The following is a 21,960-nucleotide window of genomic DNA, read 5'->3' as shown; positions in this document are numbered from 1 at the left end:
GGGTAGTGTTCACGATACTGTACTGTGAGTTTTGTGAGTTTTGTTCACTGGGAAGTGATCACGGTACTGTGAATTCTGCTCACTGAATAATGTTCATGGCACTGTGAGTACTGCTCTCTGAGTAGTGTTCAAGGTACTGTGAGTACTGCTCACTGAGTAGTGTTCAAGGTACTGTGAGTATTGCTCACTGAGTAGTGTTCATGGCACTGTGAGTACTGCACTCTGAGTAGTGTTCAAGGCACTGTGAGTACTGCTCTCTGAGTAGTGTTCAAGGTACTGTGAGTACTGCTCTCTGAGTAGTGTTCATGGCACTGTGAGTACTGCTCTCTGAGTAGTGTTCAAGGTACTGTGAGTACTGCTCACTGAGTAGTGTTCAAGGTACTGTGAGTACTGCTCTCTGAGTAGTGTTCATGGCACTGTGAGTACTGCTCTCTGAGTAGTGTTCAAGGTACTGTGAGTACTGCTCACTGAGTAGTGTTCAAGGTACTGTGAGTACTGCTCACTGAGTAGTGTTCAAGGTACTGTGAATTCTGCTCACTGAATAGTGTTCATGGCACTGTGAGTACTGCTCTCTGAGTAGTGTTCAAGGTACTGTGAGTACTGTTCACTGAGTAGTGTTCACGGTACTATGAGTACTGCTCACCGAAAATAAACTTAAGGACATGTTTTTACATAAATACTTTTAAAATCTGAAAATTGTCCTAAAATCATATGCTAAATATATACTTTTATCTATCCGAGTTTTATGATTATTTGACTTTTTGACCTTTAATCTGCATAATACTTTTTAGGCAATTTATGTTAAAAAGATCATATCATAGTAAAATACTAAAAAGAATAATAATTAAAATTTACATGAAAATGTAGACATGATGGTGTGTTTAAACAATGTAGTCATCATTACTTTTGTAGCGGCCATCTTGGACGCCATCTTGGATTTCTCAGATCACCACCATTTATGCCAAATTATACCGGCAGCCTGATAAACTTCAGACCTTTATAACTTGCCTTGTTAAAAATTGGATCCGGGTTCATCTTTTTGAATGGTCTAATTGTCGCCCTACCATGAGGAACTTCAAAGAGTGTGTTTCTTTAATATTCTGAAGGCTAGCGATTAATAACTGATAAACTACTCTGACTTTGAAGAGAAATTTTATTAAAGTCTCGTACATTTCTATACACTATCCAATGATTTTCTTTGACATATAGCTAATTTTAAAATACAGAGTATCATTGTAACGTGTATGACTATTGTCCATTTTACTGCATTTGTCTCCATTGTCTTGAATTTACTGGACTTAACATCTTAACGTTACATCGAAATTACTGTAATCAAATATCTGACACACGAATTTCAACCAAGTTTCTCCAGTGTCATGGAAGAAAGCAAATTCTCAATGTATTGAAGGAGAATTCCATTTCAAAAGATGCTTTTGCAGAGTAGACTGTTAAATTAAAACTATCTAAAATAACTTTATGTTCCAGCATAAATCATATTAATGCACAGTTTGAGAAAGGACCTGTGCTCTTGGTAGCACCACCAGTAAGTTCCGCCATCATGATGTTTGGATCAAAGTATACATCAACCGACTGTATTTTCTGTTGTTCGTTCACCTTGGCAACACAGTTTCCAAACATTTCTATGATTTCTCCTGTAGCCGGAGTGGATTTGTATCGTCCCTCAAAATTTCCCCAGTGACGCCACGTAAAGGCAACAGTTGGTGGACCTGACAGACAGTAATATAAAGCCTTTTTTTAATTAGTTATGAACAAATTGTAGGGATAACGCATGTTTTTTCGTGTTATAACATTTGCAGAATCCCGAGGATTGGTTGGTACCCGAGCCCGTTAGGGCGAGGGTACCAACGATTCCCGAGGGATTCTGCAGATGTTATATCACGAAAAGAACATGCGCTAACGCTATTCTAGCATAAAACGCGTAAAAATCAGGTAAATGAATACACTGTCCCTCAACGTCGTTAAATTTCCATTAAATCTGGAGCAATGATATAAATCTTCTTCCCAGATGAAATGCGCGGTAAAGTCTATGTTGTTTTTTCACGTTGACGTCACTTCATTTTGTATTGGGGCCGTAATACGTATATTCTAGCATAAAACTGCTGTTATTGTCACTTTTCGGGTGTGTTTTAAGATTCTAGCATAAAACTGCTGTTATTGTCACTTTTTGGAGGTGTTCTAACGGGAAAGAAAACGTGTGTTAACAGAGAGATTCTCACGCTCACGTGCTGTTGTAACACCTTTTTATATATGCGTGTTCCGTGGCAAAGCGTAAACGTATTACGGCCCCAAAACGGATAATTCAAAAGGGAATGACGTCAACGTGAAAAAACAACATAGACTTTACCGCGCATTTCATGGAAATTTAATGACGTTGAGAGGCAATAGTTATAAGTTGTTAACTTTGTATGTGGATACATGTATATGCACGAGTTCTGCAGCGGTAATATTGCGCGACCATTTAGGAGCGCAATATTATCCGCGAAAGAACGAGTGCATATATCCACATACAAAGTTGATAACCTTTTTATTACATACCCACTATCAAATAATTAATTTATGTCTAAATTATCGATCTGTAACGTAAGACAGGAAAAATACGAAAAGAATTTCTCCGAAAATGTAATAAACAAATCAAACTGACGCGCACTGATATTTTCCGCGAAAATGACGTCAACTTGTTGTCACAACATGCGCGTGGACGCCATGGACGTCACGCGATTCTTTCCATTACAACGTGGAGAAAACATTCCACTTCCGATATGAAAGGGTTCCACGTCAACATGGAAAAATATTGCACGATCGCGGTCTATTGAAACTCAATGGAAAATAATTTTAGGTATGTAATAAATTTATTTTCCTGGTTTTTCACGCGTTTCATGCTAGAATAGCGTTAGCGCATGTTCTTTTCGTGTTATAACATCTTCAGAATCCCTAACGGGCTCGGGTACCAACCAATCTCTCGGAAGTTTGCAGATGTTATAATACGAAAAAACATGCGTTATCCTTAATTGACATACTAATTTAATTTATGCTCAGAATGCGCAACTGTAAATTTAGGAGGAGCGGCGAAATGCCGAACTCGTAAATTTTTGAAAAGGCTAGAAAATATAATTGAAAATAAATACAGCGGTCTTCCATTTATCATGAAGTGCATCGGCGACTGATATGTACACAGAATCTTGTCATATCTCGCAAAAAGTGACGATTTTACATCAATAACATCGTTTCAAGTGCTTGATTTCAACATGTTCTCAGATCACGCACAAATTTGTTTTTCTATTACGGGTGAAAGATCAATTGTACAATCACGGGATATTAATGAGCACGTGACCTATATACGCTGGGACAGTGAAAAGAGAGATCAATTTCGGCGATCTATCATTTCAAAATTGCCCGATTTTAACGAGGTATTATCAGTCAGTAGCAACAATAAAGAGTCGGTGGATAAATGTGTTAACGGTTTTATCGGGATTATTAACTCAGTAACTCAGCCCTTATTTACAAAATATTTTACAAATTCTGACCAGACAGGATTTATACATAAAAACCATCCCGTGAAAAAAGCTGAATGGTTTGATAAGGACTGTTATGAGAAAAAGCTACTATATACAGATGCACTGACGAACTTTAACTTAGTAAAAAGTGCTGAAAACAGGTTATCTTTATGTAGATACAAAAGAGAATACAAACAATTATTAATACGTAAGAAACGTGTGTACACACGTGCCAAAATGAAGGAGATTGAAAATCTAAAATTTAAAAAACCCAAAGAATTTTGGAAATATTTTTCGAAGACAAAGATGAAAAAAGGACAAAATATAAATGTAAACAATTTTTATGAATATTTCAAAAAGTTAGTAGACGAACTGAATGTACGCACTTGCGATGAAGCAAAGAATTTTTGCGAAAGGAATTTAGAGTCAACAGATCCTATTTTTGTTGAACTAGACCGCCAGATAAGTAGCAAAGAAATAGAAACAGCTTTGAAATCACTGAAACATAATAAAGCTTGCTCAACTGATGACCTTATAAACGAATTTTTCATAGAATCTAGCGACATTTTGATTGGTCATTTAACAGATTTGTTTAATTTGATTTTTGACAGTGGTTACTTTCCAGAAAAATGGATGGAAGGATTAATTATCCCCCTGTATAAGAAAGGCGACGAAAATGATACAAACAATTATCGAGAAATAACACTGATAAGCTGTTTAGCGAAATTATTTTCATCGGTAATTAATAACAGGTTAAGTGACTGGTGTAATAGACACAATATCATATCAGATGCGCAATTCGGCTTCAGGAAAGGGTATTCTACAGTTGATGCTATTTTCTGCTTAAATAACTTAATACAAAATATGCTTAATGCTGGTAAACGTTTATATGTAGCTATGGTGGATATGAAAAAAGTCTTCGTTTCGACTGACAGAAAGGCATTATGGTACAAACTTTATAAAACAGGCATTTCAGGAAAAATTCTGAAAATAATCAGATCTGTGTATGAATTGGTAAGATGTAAAGTTAAACATTGTTCAGAATTGTCAGACTTTATCAATGTAGCGGTCGGATTGAAGCAGGGAGATATATGTTCGCCTTTGTTCTATTCTCTATTTATAGAAGACTTAGAATTATATTTACAAACTAGTCCTAACTCAGGTTTTAATATTAATGAAGTGATGTTAATGTTGTTGATGTACACCGATGATATGGCTCTATTAGCAGAGACTCCGGAAGACCTACAGTGTAGTTTGAACTCTTTGAAAGAATATTGCGATAAATGGGGATTAACGGTTAATGAAGAAAAAACTAAAGTTATGGTGTTTAGAAAACGAGGCCGTATAAAAGAAAACGAGAAATGGTTTTATAAAAATACACCTTTAGAAATGGTAGAAGAGTTTAACTATTTAGGAGTCGTGTTTAGCTCTTCAGGAACTTTCAGTGTCAACCAGAATATGCTCGCCGGTAAGGGTTTAAAAGCAATGAACATATTATTATATAATTTGAAATACTTTGATCTGAATCCGAAAATATATTGTCAATTGTTTGATGCATTTGTTGGGGCTGTTTTGAATTATGCATGTGAAATATGGGGCAATACCAAGTCGAAAGAGTTAGAACGCCTGCATTTGAAATTTTGTAAAAGACTGTTAAATGTAAAAATGTCTGCTAGTAATGCAAGTATATATGGTGAATTAGGCAGATATCCATTGTATATAAACAGGTATATCAGAGTAATCAAATATTGGATAAAAGTAATCAACTCAGATAATTGTATTATAAAGTCATTATATTCAGAGGCTTTAAAAGACTGTAATAATGAGAAAAGAAATTGGGCATATAATGTTAAATCATTGTTATACAGACATGGTTACGGATATGTGTGGGATAATCCTTCAGCAATAAATCAAAAGCTATTCCCTGCTATATTTAAACAAAGACTAATTGATATGTTCAGACAAGAGTGGCATGAGAACCTACAAAATAATAGAACATTATCGCTATACAAACACTTGAAGAAAGATTTTATGTATGAAAGTTATTTAAATTCAATGAACAGTAAATATTACAGAAGTTTACTAACAAGACATAGAACATCGACACATACGCTTAGAATAGAAACAGGCAGATATGGTAGAAACAGGATAGAGAGAAATGAAAGACTATGCTTAATATGTGACAATAGAAGCTCTGACATAGAAGATGAATACCACTTTGTTTTAATATGTACAAAATACAGCGCATTAAGAAAACGTTATATTGCAAAGAGATATAGAAGAAATCCTAGTATGTGGAAATTTATTGAACTACTGAACTCAACAGATAGAAAAACTTTAAATAACTTAGCAGCCTTTATCAAAAATGCCATAAATATACGATCTGCCACTATTAACAATATCTTGTGATTATGAGATAGAAATATGTTTACTGTCTTATTTTAGTACATATTATATATTTTGGTACTTCTATAAAAAATGTTTTATGAAAATGTATTATGCTATGTGCATTGATGTAGCCAACAATATTATTTTGATATTATTTTTGTTCATCCTCAATACTGTACTTTATAACACTATACCTTCAGAACGTTATATGATATTATGTATATATGTTTTTTTGACCTTGTATTAGATTGTAATAGATTTATGGACGAGGAACCATAATGGCTCAAGTCCTTAATTAGTGAAATAAACTATTCTTCTTCTTCTTCTTCTTCTTCATATCGCTGACACCTTGCTAGATCACCTTGGTGACAGGGTATTGTACAAAATCGATAATCCGCAACGACCAAGGTTGCTGTATTTTCACGCCCCGCAGACTCGGATTATAGGCAACACATTAATTAATGAAAGTTAATCGTATTTAATTGCTTACTGCCAAACTTGCAATTAATGTTGTGTCTCAAATTCTGCCGACAAAGGAAAGTATCTTGAGTAAAACACAAACGCAAATCGGGATCTTTAGATGTCTTTACATAAAATATATTAAATTAAATATTTTTGACACTTAAAAAAGGCGCCAATCATAATGATTAAATTCAACACATAAAATGTAGAGAAATCCTCATAGATTTTACAGGTCTAGTTAAATTAACAAGTATTACAGCTTCTACATAAAAGTATAAAAGGCCAATCAGCCTCGCAATTTTGCATTTCCAAATCGATCATTTGGTAAAAAGAACCCTGAACTCCGTTCATTCAACCCTCAGTGGTTCAAAAAAAAACAGTGAATTGCGTTTTACCTTTATAATGCCATTCAATGACTAAAAACGTCGGGGAATTTTTTGAAATATTTAAAAATAAAAGGTGCACACTTTCTTTTGGAACTGAGTATATGTAATTGTGAAGTTGCTCAATGAATTGAACTGTTTTCGTTTTGCGACATTCATCCTTTATAGAACCAATAAATGTTTTAAGTATTTATGTAGCGAGCGAATATCATTTATGAGAAATTCGTTTCATGTTTTTCTATCTTGTCAGATGTTAAAAATCAAAACATTTATACTTTTTTTTTGTTTTGAAAGTCGACTGAGGCAGTATTTATTGAAAGTTCGACATGCTACTTACAACCTCTAGTTCTAAATTTTTTGTACTACTTCTGTTATGGCTAACTAGCTACGTACTAGAGAACCAGATAACCAACGCCGGATAATTATCTTGCTATTTATATAGATAAATATCTCGATTAGTTTCACTTTACAGGGAATACATGAATAGCAAGAAAAAGGGAGAAAAGCAGTTGTCACTGACATACCTCGAAGTAACCTTCTTTGGGGAAATGGATTTAAAAGGTCTATACGATACAATAGTTTGATTTAACAATCAGCAGTCTATTTCATAGAACAGAACGGAACAGAACAGAAAGTTTATTTAACGAGTACACTACAGGTACATTGTTAAACATACATATATGTATATTTTTACATAATACGGTTTAGAGGTCAAGCATACAGTGAACTTGACTATATTATGACATTACATTTGGAAAAACTATTGCATTACAAAAGGGAGACATATTTCCATCAAAGAAATACACATACAGAAAGTAGTTGAAGTTTATTAACTTAATCCTTAATTCATCATACAAAGCATATTTATGCAGATCTTCGCGTCTGAAATTTAATGCACTCATGCGGCAAGCACTATTACATTTGCTTAATTTCCTGATTTAAGTAGTTAATATGCGCTACATCAATAATAAACAGAAAACAAGAGATAAAATATCCGACGGAATTTCCACATTTACAATTAATAAATAATTGTTTATCTGTCCTCTTTCGATAGAAAAATCGCAATACTGTCTTCCAACCCGCTTCAACGTTAATGTATATAATTGGGTTCTTTTTTGTTGTTGATAGTAGTCATAATATGAGCCGCACCATGAGAAAACCAACATAGTGGCTTTGCGACCAGCATGGATCCAGACCAGCCTGCGCATCTGCGCAGTCTGGTCAGGATCCATGCTGTTCGCTAACGGTTTCTCTAACTGCAATTGGCTTTGAAAGCGAACAGCATGGATCCAGACCAGCCTGGATCCATGCTTGTCGCAAAGCCACTATGTTGGTTTTCTCATGGTGCGGCTCATATGTAACATCAACAAACAACGGCACAGTTTTAAAGTTGATACGTTTCATTTTGATCTGGTATGTTTGTATTAAAATCGAAAACTTCCGCAGTAAAAAGTTAAAAATAAATAAATATCAGTATCCTCTTCAAGTCATTATAATACCTCTATATTATCATGCAATTTGTTCGGATCTGCAAAAATAATATGCAAAGTATTGTCCATGTTTTCAGACTTTCGTCCCTGTGTAAAATAAAAAAAACGTTTATAGATTCTGAAACAGCAGAAAAAGTGGGGTTATTTTGGTGTCAGTTTTATATAGCACAGCTACTTTCTTACTTCTAATACCACGTCTTTAGTCATCCGTGAATTACGGGTTGCTTTTTAAGTAAGTACTACATAAAACTCACCGGGTCTCTCCGTCTTCCGTCACAATTAACGGAGGCGTGAGAGTAAAAGTACGTCAAAAATTGACCACTCCATGGTTTTTGCTCTTCCTTCGTGAAACCTGTATCTGAAAAGGTAGCATGTGAAACTACGTACCAATTTTGTTGGCCTTAAGTTGGATATTCTAACGGAAACTCCAACCATTTATCTGCCTTCTATGCCAGTATCTACTTAAACGTCATGATTTGAAGTTAATTCGAATATCCGTTCGAACAAAATACGTGGAAATTTTGTTATGTGCTGTCCGTCCGTCTTCTCGTCCATTTTTCACCTTGTAGTAAAATATTGGTTTTATACATTTACAACACGGAACGTTACATTATTAAGCTTATTTGAAACTCTCTCCTTACCTATTTTGATATTTTGTATAAATAACAAAATATAGACTGGCCCCGTCCCTATGTTTGTTCTTATTTACATATTTATGTTTATTCATTAAGAGGGAAGTAACTCCAGCAGGTTGTTTCTACATTGACTTTTTTTATTGCCCTGGCTCCGAACATAGTTGGTTCAGCCATCAGATAAAATGTGCTATTTTAGAGGCTAAAGATTTTCTTATTTTGCTTGCAGTATTTATATAAAAAATAACCATGCAGCCAGGGAGCCAGGCTAAACAAAATATTGAGTTGGCTATTTGCGAGTGTGTCGCACCACCCATCAACGTCGCTACTACCGTTAAATGTCGAATCCACCGCTAAATGTCGCAAAATCATCTGCCGTTATATGTCGCAAATTTGGAACTAAATGTCGCAAGAATTCGTCCATCGTTATATGTCGCAAGACCAACGGAAAATGTCGCACTGCCTATTCAAAACTAAGACATAAAAATTAACAGATCATTGTGTATTTTTCCGGATCGTCTTTCTCAGATTTAAAATTTGTATCGGCCGGTGTCCCTCAAGGCTCGGTCCTTGGTCCTCTATTCTTTCTAGTATATGTTAATGACATTACTGATAATTTATTAAGTGTAGCTCGTCTTTTTGCTGATGATAGTTCCTTAGCTGTCTCATCTTCAGATATAGATTTCATGCAACGCACTTTAAATAATGATCTTCAGATAATTAGTGACTGGTCTCTGCAATGGCTCGTAGAATTTAATCCTAATAAAACAGAAGTAGTATTTTTTACATTAGGGTCAGAACGTAAACCTGCATTGATATTTAATAATGTTAGTCTTGACTTTGTCGAAAGTCATAAACATTTAGGAGTAACATTTAGATCTGATGGAAAATGGCATGATCATATTAATAATATTATGTCATCAGCTTCGAAAGTCCTTGGATCAATGAGATCACTGAAATTTAAAATTAATCGTAATTCATTGAATCAGATATACATATCTTATTTAAGGCCCTTATTAGAATATGCATCTGTTGTATGGGATGGATGTGCCGACTATGAGAAACAAGCTTTAGAAAAGATTCAGTACGAAGCAGCACGAATTGTAACTGGCTTAACCAGATCAGTCTCAATTGAACGGTTAATGAAGGAAATAGGTTGGGTTTCATTAAAAGACAGGCGCACTATTCAAAAACTTGTAACTGTTTATAAAGCAAGACAAGGAAACTTGCCAAATTATCTAGCAGATATATTTCCTGCAACTGTTTCTGAAACTACTCCCTATCCTCTTCGTAATAATAACGACTATGAAACATTAGCCCGTCGTACTCAGATATACAGTTCCTCTTTTATTCCGTCAGCCACTTCTCTCTGGAACAATCTTGAACTAGACATAAGAAACTCGGAATCAATTAATATTTTCAAAACTAAATTAAAGACAAAATTTAAAGCGCGCAACATTCCTAAATACTACTGCGCAGGTGACAGACAAATTTCGGTATATCATGCACGCATGCGTAATTATTGTAGTAACCTAAATGGTGATCTCTTTTGTAATCATCTTCGTAATAATCCTATGTGTGAATGTGGTCATCCAAATGAGGACGCAGAACATTTTTTCTTCAACTGTACTTATTTCCAAACTCAAAGAATTAACTTATTTCGCGATACTCGTATGTTTCATCCGCTAAATTTAGAAACTCTGCTCTGTGGTAGCGATAGATATACGGATGAGGAGAATAATTTTATATTCTTACAGGTTCAAAAATACATAAAACAGACTGCAAGATTCAAACATTAATATACGATATTATGAATGAGAACATAATGTTGAGAATACTGGAATGTCTTATATGTAAGACTGACTTCCCAAGGAGCTGGACCCCATCCCCCTCTCTCTCTCTTTCTCTCTCTCTCTCTCTCTCTCTCTCTCTCATAAAATATATACATGCTTTATTTCATTTTCAAATTTACAAAGCCTTTAATTTTCCCGCCAATTTGTTTCGTGTTATATCTGTTGGGGAGGGCCGTCATCTGATGTTGTAAGAACTTGTGGCCCGACCCATTTGCTTATTTGTTTGTGTTTGTAAAAAATGTTGTATATGCTTGTAAATATTGAATGAGCAATAAAATATGTTTAAACTAACTATTTTTCCTTTTACATTTTACTTAATGTAATAAACCCGAAGGAAGTCATACTCATACATGCTTGTTACTTTTTTAGAGGGCAGCAGACATAACATGTTAATGTTATACAAATAATTATCTTTATGTTAATTGCTGGTACATATAAAAAAAACAAGAGGGCCATGGTAACCCTAAATCGCTCACCCGAGTTTCATAGCTTGAAGTCGTGCGTCTACCTAAAATATTTTACAATACGTCAATGTGACACGCGACACGATGTATGACATTAATTAATGTCGGATCGTATTTTGCGCCCGTTGTATCGTGTGTCGAGCGTCATGTCATATTGTTGTGCTTCGTGTTCTAGGTCGATGCACAACATGCGATACAACACGCGACGCGCGACTTTATTGCCATATGACCTTAGACCTAAAATAATTTTAGTACGGCGGCGAGTACCGAGCAGAGGTTCAAACGTTTAAATATCAAATGAGCCGCGCCATGAGAAAACCAACATAGTGGCTTTGCGACCAGCATGGATCCAGACCAGCCTGCGCATCCGCGCAGTCTGGTCAGGATCAATGCTGTTCGCTAACAGTTTCTCCAATTCCAATAGGCTTTAAAAGCGAACAGCATGGATCCTGACCAGACTGCGCGGATGCGCAGGCTGGTCTGGATCCATGCTGGTCGCAAAGCCACTATGTTGGTTTTCCCATAGCACGGCTCAAATCATTAAAACATGATAAATGCCTACTCATGCATGCACGCACGCACTCGCCTTATCTTATCTCGGGTTCAAAATAAGTTGTAAAGACATTTGAAATCACCTCACTTTCGCTGTGCGACATTTAGCGTTGATGTTGCAGTATATAACGGTGGACAAAATCTGTGACATTTAGCGTTAAAGGTGCGACATATCGCGGCAGATTATTGTGCGACATTTAGCGAAGGTTGTGACATTTAACACCAACCTTGCGACATTTAACGGTAGTTGCGACATTTAGCGGTGTTGCGACATTTATTTAACGGTGTAACAGCGTGAATTTTTATGCTAATGATTTTATTTGGTTCGGACGCAAGTTAAGTTGTTCGTTTGCCTGTAGTGGAGTTGGGTGTGTCATGTATAACTATCTGATGCAGTGGTGTCTTTCTCCTAACCAGGAGGTGAACACAGGCCGGTTAAAAAGCTCATTCAGAGCTTCTGTTGTATTGTTATACGTCTTGCCGACCTTTGTTATCACGGAAATCACGAAAGTAGAGGTCCATGTTATAAGTATTTACATTATATTAAACTATAATATGGATCAAACATTGGATTCGTTCCTAGCTACTTAATTTGTGCAAAAGTAGGCCTCAAGGGGCTTATAATTTTGGATAATTTGACGTCTTTTTTCTTTCACCGTGCATGCAGACATTGGTCTGGTGTTTTCGCATGCCGGTGTAATTATATTTCTGTTCCTGTTGACTAATTTAGACGGCCCTTATACCTTTTATCAGGTCGTCTAACCGAAGATTCAGCAGTGCTTCTTTGTATACAGAATATACTGAGGACATGCAGGACAGCTGATTTCATATGACGGTGCATGTATGCATATTTTTAAACTATTGAATTTGTAGTACCGTATTTTTGCTCAGCAGTTAAATAAATTGCTACAGTTATACATTTTCGATTGCGTTTGTTTCTACCTTGACATAAAAGTACGTTTTGACCTAATAGCTGATTCTTCAATAGATTTATGTATGTCTGCTTTCATTCTGTCAACAGAAATGAATATTAAAGAAAAGACAATGTATCAATTCGCCAGGAGATGCAGAATCGCACGTGTCCCCAGCGCTAACGTTCTGCGGACACAGGTTCAAAGGTTTTTAAGCGGACATTTTGTCATAGAATTAAATAACATCAATGATGAAAAACGATCGCCAAGCGGCAAGTGATACTAAAATTGTTATATTTTCCTTACCGGTAGATAATTCAAGTTGAACTATTTATAACAGTTACAGAATAACCGGCGGACTTTCCACCTTGATATACTATATATATTACTTGTTTATCCGTCCTTTCTGGAGTACAAGTTGTCTCCACTCGCTCGCTTCCGGTGCCGACAAGAAAAATATATCACCAGACGTAAAGCTTGTCCGGTTTCAAGATGTGCATAAAGCGATTTGGTCGCAACTGGAGTGAAACCATTAAAAACTTCATTTCTTTATTTATACACAATGTTTTAACACTGGAATCAATATTCGTAAAACTCATGGGGAAAGTGTATGTAGCTTTACTATTGTTTTACTCATGTCAAGTAAGATTTCCAAATATTACGCTAACTAAACTTGGTCGAAATTCGTGTGGCAACAAATGAAAAAATATATATACATAAAGTACAGGTAAACAGAAAAATAATCAACCATATGTGTTCTGTGCCTTTTTTTCAGCACCCGTTTCTTTTATATACTATAGTATGTAAAACAAGTTCACCAGTTGCCTTTCGCTTTCAAAAGGGAAGTATTTAAAGAGGTAAACTACATCGTGCGGTTATTCTAACGGAAACTCCAAATATTTATCTACCTTCTATATTATAATCTACGTCCGAAAAAAAATTAACAAAAACGGAATACTTGTTATGTGGTGTCCGTATTTTCTTTTTCATCATGGCTGCAGATAATGCGCTGATGTTCTACATGTGTATGATGATGTATGCAGGAAAATCATTCAGATCTATAGTTCAGGCATAAATAAATGGTTACAATGTGGTAACTAACTTCTTACACTTAGGCCGTTAATACAAATCCTGTTGACACCGAAACAAATTGAATTTGCTCGGCCTTTTTTGGAAAGCCCAGTAGTTTTATACGGAATAATTAATGTCCGATTACTGTATCAATTCTGAAACTGCATTCATTCATAGAGAGAAAATACGATCGTAATGGAAAATTGTATTTACATATTTTGGATTTTATATTTTTTGCACTTGGAAGCGAAGTTAGTTTTAGTCCAGAAACGATCATTGTAAGTTTATCTAGTTTATATTGATAAAGAATTGTATAAAGACTACTCTCGTGACATGGCACAGCGGCTGCCATCCGTACATCTTTGCTCGAACTAATTCCATTCCAACTATACAAACGAGGCATTATATAGCAAAAGTGATGAAAATGAAAGGTATCATCCGCATGGGTACTTAGTCAGTGTCAAGTGTAAAATCTTTACACAGCAGATATTAGAAGTCATATATTTCAAGCTTAAAATTGGACCGGACACATTGTTATGAATCAAGGCCTGACATGTGTGCAAATAAAGGCTCTTTCACCAAAGGTCCCATTTGAGTGACTGTTTGACTGAGGTCAGCTAAACATATGCAATGTTATGCGACTGGTACCTACAGATATATGAAGCTTTTGATATCCAAGGAAGGGGAGGGAAGTAAAAACTGGACCCGCAGGAGGTATTAGTCATTTGGTTGAACAACAGAACTGTTTGATACTTGTAAATAACCCAAACTAAGAAATTCAGTTGTTCTATAAACGAATGGCCTGGTCATAAAAGGGTTTAGGTCAGGGCTTGTAAGGACATATGAGCCCTGTGATTACGATGATTATGTTCTTTGCTTCCGAAGGATCTTTATATAGAATTGAGTTACTTAATCTTTGAGTGATCTTTAGTGGTTCTAAAAGGTCCCCATGTACCTTAACTCACTGTTGCTGTATTTTCTGGTTCTTTTGGACCATGGAGTTCATTCCATTGTAATAAAGTTCCGTTCAAACCAGTGTCTGATCTTGAGGGATGGTGAATATTTCATTCCTTCTAACGAGCAGAATCAATAAACATTTTATTACTAAATTGGTAGCTACAAAATATGCTGCAAGGTTACATACGATTTTATAAGTATCATTGAATGGAATGCATTTTTTGTATTGTTGTAGATATATAGAAGAATAACAGTAACCATGATTCACCATAACCATCGTCATTGCTACCATCATTATCATAAGTTTCATTATCATTTTTTAACATTTGTTCAGGACGGACGAACAGACGAACAAAGTAGCAACTGTATGCACACCCCTTAAAATATTTTCGAAGAGCATAAAACGTTGTATATTAAAATAGCTGAAGTACATACAGATTTACTTATACCAGGAAACAGTGTTGTTTATTTGTATGGTGGTGGTGGCGATGATGGTGGTGGTGATGTTGATGTAGTGCTTAATATGATAAATAATATGAAACTAATTATGATGATTATATTGATGAAGATGATGTCGACTGTATCGACGATGTTGACGATTACTGTGACGATAAACTTTCCCTATTTACGAGTAACCATTTTTTTCAATTAGCGCCCCTCATGCACTATTGACAGGACTGACAGAAGCACCATTGCACTGACTTCTCTCAATCTGCTCAAGTGAAGGGCCGATGTATATTAAAGGTTCTCTCAATCTGCTCAAGTGAAGGGCCGATGTATATTAAAGGTCAAGGTCAGGTACCCGCTTCAATTCCATCGTGGCTCTCTTGTTTTAAGTTAGCCGATATTGTTTCAAGGTAAAATCTCATTTGTCTAAGATGAGACAAGAGTTTACATGCATCAAATTATCACTATCGAAAGTTGCGTTTTTATTTTGGTATGTATATATCTGACACATTTTTGTACTTGTGACACTCCCAAGATGCGTTGTGTCTAATGCAGTTTAGTAGTGGCTACCACAATTCGGCTGAGTACTACCAAACTTCGGACGAGTTTTGGTAGAAGCTACCAACTTGCGTTGTTACCATTTTGAGGTTGAACACAGATGAGGTGACATGATTAACGCTTTAACTGCTGTAATTTCAGACAGAATAAACTTTTTTTTAAATTAATTTACTAGTATTGATTTCTTAATTATCCTTTGAACTAATACATGAAGAGTTCATACATCCGCACAGCACAGTCTCTAATGAGTAAGGATTAATACTATTGTTTTCTTTTGTTGTTGTTTTATATTCCCATTCAATATCGCATGATTAGGCAAACAATGTCACTGTCTAACTAACTGTACAAACGATATAGAAGATGAATTTCATTTTGCGCACAAATGCGGAATCTTCCCCGATATACTAGTACGTCAATACCATTTACAAAAATATTATCGAGTACGTCCGAGCATGTTCAAATTTGTTGAACTACTTAAATGTGATAAAAAAAAAATCCACCATAATCAGACTCGCTAAATTCTTAAAACTTGCCACAAGAAGAAGAAATAATCTAATATCAACTCGAAGCACGATTCAATAGCACCGTAATTGATTGTTAAATTTGTGTAAGGCTTAATTTGATAGCTTATTAGAATCATGCATGTTTCAATGTATATTTATGCTGCTAACAATAATATCATTATTTTCCTTTATTTTCCTCTTCAGGTACATGTATAATCTCATTCTCCTGTTAACAGTACCTTATCTACCTGTATTTAGTTTCTTTTCTTTTTTTTTCACTTTTTTTCAGTGTAATAAATAATAACAACCATTATGTGACCAACCATGTAAGTTGAAAAATTGTTTACCAATAACTATGTACACAATGTTGTATACGTTATTTAATAAACATTCTGTTCTGTTTCTGTTCTAACATAAATACTTGCGTACATCGTGTCTTTCATTTGAAACTGACATTCATCGAGGACAAACCAGTTTTAACTGAGACATTGAAAATGATCTAATGTTTGGTTTAATCAATATTTTATTTCATACATTTGCATTTCCATTTGTTGTTATACAATATTACAAGTACCGGCAGAGTAAGCTCTTAATATTCGTATTTCAAAACTCTCTATATTATTTATTATTATTATTGTTATTATTATTATACAGCACTTTATATAGCACTCTTTTCATACAAATTATATGCGTTCAAAAGTGCTTTACAAAGACATTAAAGAACACATATATGTATCTCAATCGTGACAGAAATCGTAATTTCTTCATTTTTGGATATAAAATTCAGATTGTTAATATAAACTTATATCTGAATGGGAACAGCATTTTTACTTACTCATATTTAAAAAAGACGGGATAAGAAAGTAAGAAGCGAATTACTGAAAATCTTCGACTCTTGTTAAGCGCTAACCGGTGTGACTTTTCTGTATTCAGACCGCATTGTACAACTCATGAAACTGTTCAAAATTGATACAAGTATGCCTCTCTTTTCTAAAAAAATACGGGGATAAGACGGAATTTGATGAAATAGTAAAAGGCGAAAAAACAGAGATTTAGAAAAAAAGTTTAAAAAAAAGATTGTCTAGTCGGTATTAAGATTACGATGTGACGTACGCACCGTGTGACGTACGCACGCAATTTAAAGTTGTTCTTCTGGTCACGGTAATCACTAAAAAAACAATCAAATATTTTCAATTCTACGATATATCCATCGGCAAAACTGTTTTACTAAGTACTGAGCAGTAGCAATAAATCTACTTATAAAATTTATTGTTGATAACACGAGTGACGTCAAATCATCACCACGCCTTAATATCAGTGTTATCTTCCCAAATGAATGTAGTGAATTTTATTCGTTTGACTAATCAAGCTTTTTGAAACTCTGTATCTTTTATCTTGATTTAATTATTACAATATGATATAGCTTTCAAATGAGCTAATAATCTACAATACAAAACAGGAACTACTGTTTGACCACAGTTGTAAAAGGATCTTTTTAAATTTTCGAAATATCTCTAATAGCCTATTTTTGCCATTGTAAAAATCAGGTAGAATTACGATTTCGATTTTATTTAGAAATTTTACAAAATGATTGCATATGGAAATACTACCAGTTCCTAAAACAATCACAAATAAAGTGATTTTTTGGGGGGGGGGGGGGGGGGGGGGAAGAAGATATTTGGTGTCTAAAATGGTTGAAATTTACAATGGAAAATACCCAACAAAAATTTGTTTTGACGATACATTAAACAGTAATTTTTATTTGAATATTTAAAAAGTTGGATATTTGAATTCTAAAATTTAGTTATTTAGTATTAGATATCAGACAATACAAAACAGGAACTACTGTTTGACCACAGTTGTAAAAGGATCTTTTTAAATTTTTAAAAAATTATCAAATATAATATGTATATATATAGCTGTTAGTACAAAGACCGATTTTACATTATTTCATAACTGGAAAACTTATTCATTTAGAGTATTTTCTATATACTGCCTAATTGTTCCGGTTGGAAAGTCAATTTTGGAGTGGTTTTGCGCATGATCGATATAAAATAATTTTTGACGTGTGTGCTCGCGAAAAAAGTATACAGGTATACAGAAGAAGAAGAAGAAGAATGTTTTATTTGACTTAAACTTATACAGTTTCTCGTCATACAAATACAATTCATAATTATAATAAATACAAAATATACAGAACCGAAACGTTTTATAGTGCTTCAAGATCAGGCAAGTTTTTCGTCCTTTCACTGTCTTGTTGGATTTAATCCTATTCACTAAATTTCTTGACAGGAGTGGAACTGTGTCATAGACTTACATTTTATTAAAAAAAAACCGTTCCAAAACAAATCTCGTTCTATATGAACATTTTAGAATCTATTTAACCGCAAGTCTCTCCAAACTATCTATGTCTCTCCTGGAGTATTCTAACATTATCCAGCATGATGAATTTGATCTTGAGAAGATCCAACTCGAAGCATGTAAAATCACTGGAGCCAACAAACTCGTTTCTTTTGATAATCTTTATAAAGAAACTGATTTCCAACTCCTCAAAGTCAGAAGACAAAAACACAAACTTGTTCTTTTCTACAAAATGAAAAATCTTTTAACTACACAGTATCTTTCTTCCTTGGTACATGAACTTGACTGTTGCACAAACATCCGTATACAATCTTAGAAATACCGGCGTTTCTAGAAACCTGCATTGTCACACTCCACTTTTTGCTAACTCCTTTTTGCCGCTGGAATCATGGCAGCTACCATTAGATCACAGGAATTCTTCCGCTTTAAGCATCTTCAAAAGACAGCTTTATTCAATCGTATACTGAAAGTCGCAGCAGAAGAACGTAAATACCAGATTCTTCGTAGAAGACTTAGGACTCACTGCAGCTCTCTCAATGAACATCTATTTAAAAAAAATATTGTAAACATTGTTTACATTGTGTGTGGGGGAGGTGGGATGGTGGGGGGTGGAGTGTAGAAAACACATGTCTTTTTTTTTCAGATATCCCATACATCAAAGAGAACGCACAGATCTCTTAAACAATGTTAAGCCAATAACCACTGTTACACTTAACACACTGTTACATGGTGATTCCTCAATAACAAATTTCTCAAATGAATTAATATTTCTACATGTACATTAATATATACAGAAGACGAAGAGATTTGATACGTAGTTTAAATACTATTAACAGTACTGTTATAGGTGTGATAACTGCTTCGTGTCCCAGGTTTTATGCCATCTTAGCCCTAATACACAGCTTAAGAAAAGTCCTTAAATCTCCATTTGTCTAAAGTGACATTCCTGACCTATTAATCTCAATTCCTCTTTTTCACTTCCTTCTTTCCTATCCCAATTTTTAGGATATTAATACATTTTGTATATTAATCCCTTGCTGATGACAATTTTTTTTTAAAAAGGTGTTGCTGAGGTATTTTTGCAAAGGTATTAGACAGATAACCTGTTTTAATAAGAAATGAAAGTGTTCAAATATTTTCAAATATTTCTTGGAAAAAGCAAATCTGATTACGATAAATGTAATTAGATCATTATATTTATTCCGAAACTATTTTTTTTAAAAACTATATTACACATGTACTCAATTACGTCTCACTTATTCTCACAACGGATTCATTCACTTTACGCTGCATACTTCTGAAGTCTGAACTGCGCTGGATATGCATATATTTGCACCGCATACTTAAATACGTTCACGATTTTCATACATGAATGAAAACTACAATTTCATCTTTTCCTTATCTTATATCAATGGTTTTGTTTTCTCTGCTTTTCAAAATATTGGCAATTTTTAAAGTAATACATTTACAAAACCTACTTAGCGGCTGTTGAAACAGCATGTTTCATCAAAAGAAATTTGCACTGAGCTGTAAATCGGTTAAATTTTATTTATCAAAATTTCATTTTAACCCAAAATAATTAAATTCATGGGGGAAATGATCATTGCACGTAATGGAATTTAGAATACTGTCAAATATTTCCATAGATAACTTGCATGCAATTGGTAATACTTTTACTTGAGATACCGGCTTGAAATATAGATAGATAGAAAGATAGATAATTTATTGAACAAAAGGTCATAGACCCGTGAGTTCACATTGTATATAAACAGTGCATAGTATCTTATGTTCAATGGTTGTACAATCATATAAAGCATATTAAAACTACAGAAGTTGATAATCACTATAAATTTTCATTAACAATGTACATGATGAGGCAAAGTAAGATATAGCATAAATGTACCTAAACAAAATATGTCATGATACACAATTTAAAGCAAGTTATACTTTCTAATATAAGATTAATAAACATGCATATAAAATTCACATACAATGTGACATGTTCGTCTCTATTCTGGTAGGCCACAGTTTCTGTAATGAATAATTAAAGTAGAAATCAACTTTAAAGAGAGCAAAAATATGTCGTTTCATATTTTTCAAGTACAGTGTAACATATTACGCTGACTTGACCTAAAACTTTCTATAATTTATGAAAGGTTATTAAAGTAAACAGTTAACAGAAATGTGCACGTATGAATATCTAAATGCAAATTTGCGTTAGTTTTTTTTAGAAGGAACAGATACGGTTTTCTACTGTTTCTAAATAAAACCTCAAGTCTTTAACTTATGCCTGCTTTATCCTATAATAAGATAGTTTACCGATTTCTAGATTGTTAAGATTTGAAATGTCAAATGTTGAAATATTCAATATTTTTATAATTTTATTTCTATTGTATATTCAGGTCAATTCTATATTTCATACCCACCATCCCTCCGAAGAAGGGAGCTGTTTGTCGATAGGTTCGTCTGTCAGACTGTCTGTCGGTAGATGGCAAACCATTTGGTTCTGACCAATAACTAGAGAACGCTTGGTCTCACAATCATTCAGAAAGATTACCTGACCCCTATTGTCTTGAGGGTCAGTAAGTCAAAAGTCAAGGTCACAGTGACCTCGAGACTGAAAATGGTTTCTGCTTAGTATCTAATGAACCCTTTGACATGCTGCCTTCAAACTTCGTAAGATGACTGCCTATGGTCAGTAGTTGTTTCAGAAGTCAGTAGGTCAAAGGTCTAGCTTTGTCCGACATTCTACACACTTCATGATGATTGTCTGTGGTCAGTAGATGACAGCTACAGTTTTTGGGGTCAAAAGGCCAAAGATCAAGGTCACACTGACATCGAGACTGAAAACAGTTTCCGCTCAATAACTAAAGAACGCTTTGGCATACGATCGTCAAACTTCAAAGGACGATGAATCTGGTCAGTAGATGACATATAATTATAGTTTTTTGGGGTCAGCATGTAAAAATTCAAGGTCACATTGACATTGAGATTAAAACGGTGAGACCGCTCAGTAACTAAATAACGCTTTGGCATACAGTCACATGTCTGTGATTAGTAGATGACCTTTATTGTGTTGGTGGTCAGTAGGTCAAAGGGCAATGTCATATGTAGTCATTTCAGGACGCAATCACGGGGGAGGGAGGAGAACATAAGTGTGTTACAAACAGCACTCAATACCGTTGTATTCAATAACTGAGAGTTCTTTTTAGCCCACCATCTGATGATGGTGGGCTATTCAAATCACTCTGCGTCCGTGGTCCGTCCGTGCGTCCTTCCGTCCGTTAACAATTTCTCGTTATCGCATCTCCTCAGAAACTACTGGGGGGATTTTGACCAAACTTTGTCAGAATGATGTATTGGTACCCTAGTTGTGTCCCCCTGAAAATCAGACTGGTTCAACAATTTTTGAG

At 34.7% G+C, this 21,960-nt stretch overlaps 1 protein-coding gene across 1 annotated transcript; it reads right to left on the bottom strand.

Moving 5' to 3' along the window:
* Positions 1-1,491: 1,491 nt before the first annotated feature.
* Positions 1,492-4,081, bottom strand: LOC123528447 (uncharacterized). The gene is made up of 2 exons (XM_053520801.1): positions 3,898-4,081; positions 1,492-1,727 (listed from the first exon to the last, which is right to left on the bottom strand). Exons 1-2 carry the CDS (start codon positions 4,079-4,081, stop codon positions 1,492-1,494), a joined length of 420 nt encoding a protein of 139 aa, XP_053376776.1.
* Between the last annotated feature and the right edge of the window lie 17,879 nt (positions 4,082-21,960).

The sequence above is a fragment of the Mercenaria mercenaria genome, chromosome 13, assembly GCF_021730395.1.
Source record: "Mercenaria mercenaria strain notata chromosome 13, MADL_Memer_1, whole genome shotgun sequence".
Classification (NCBI taxonomy): domain Eukaryota; kingdom Metazoa; phylum Mollusca; class Bivalvia; order Venerida; family Veneridae; genus Mercenaria; species Mercenaria mercenaria.
This window is presented reverse-complemented; position numbering and strand designations above follow the sequence as displayed.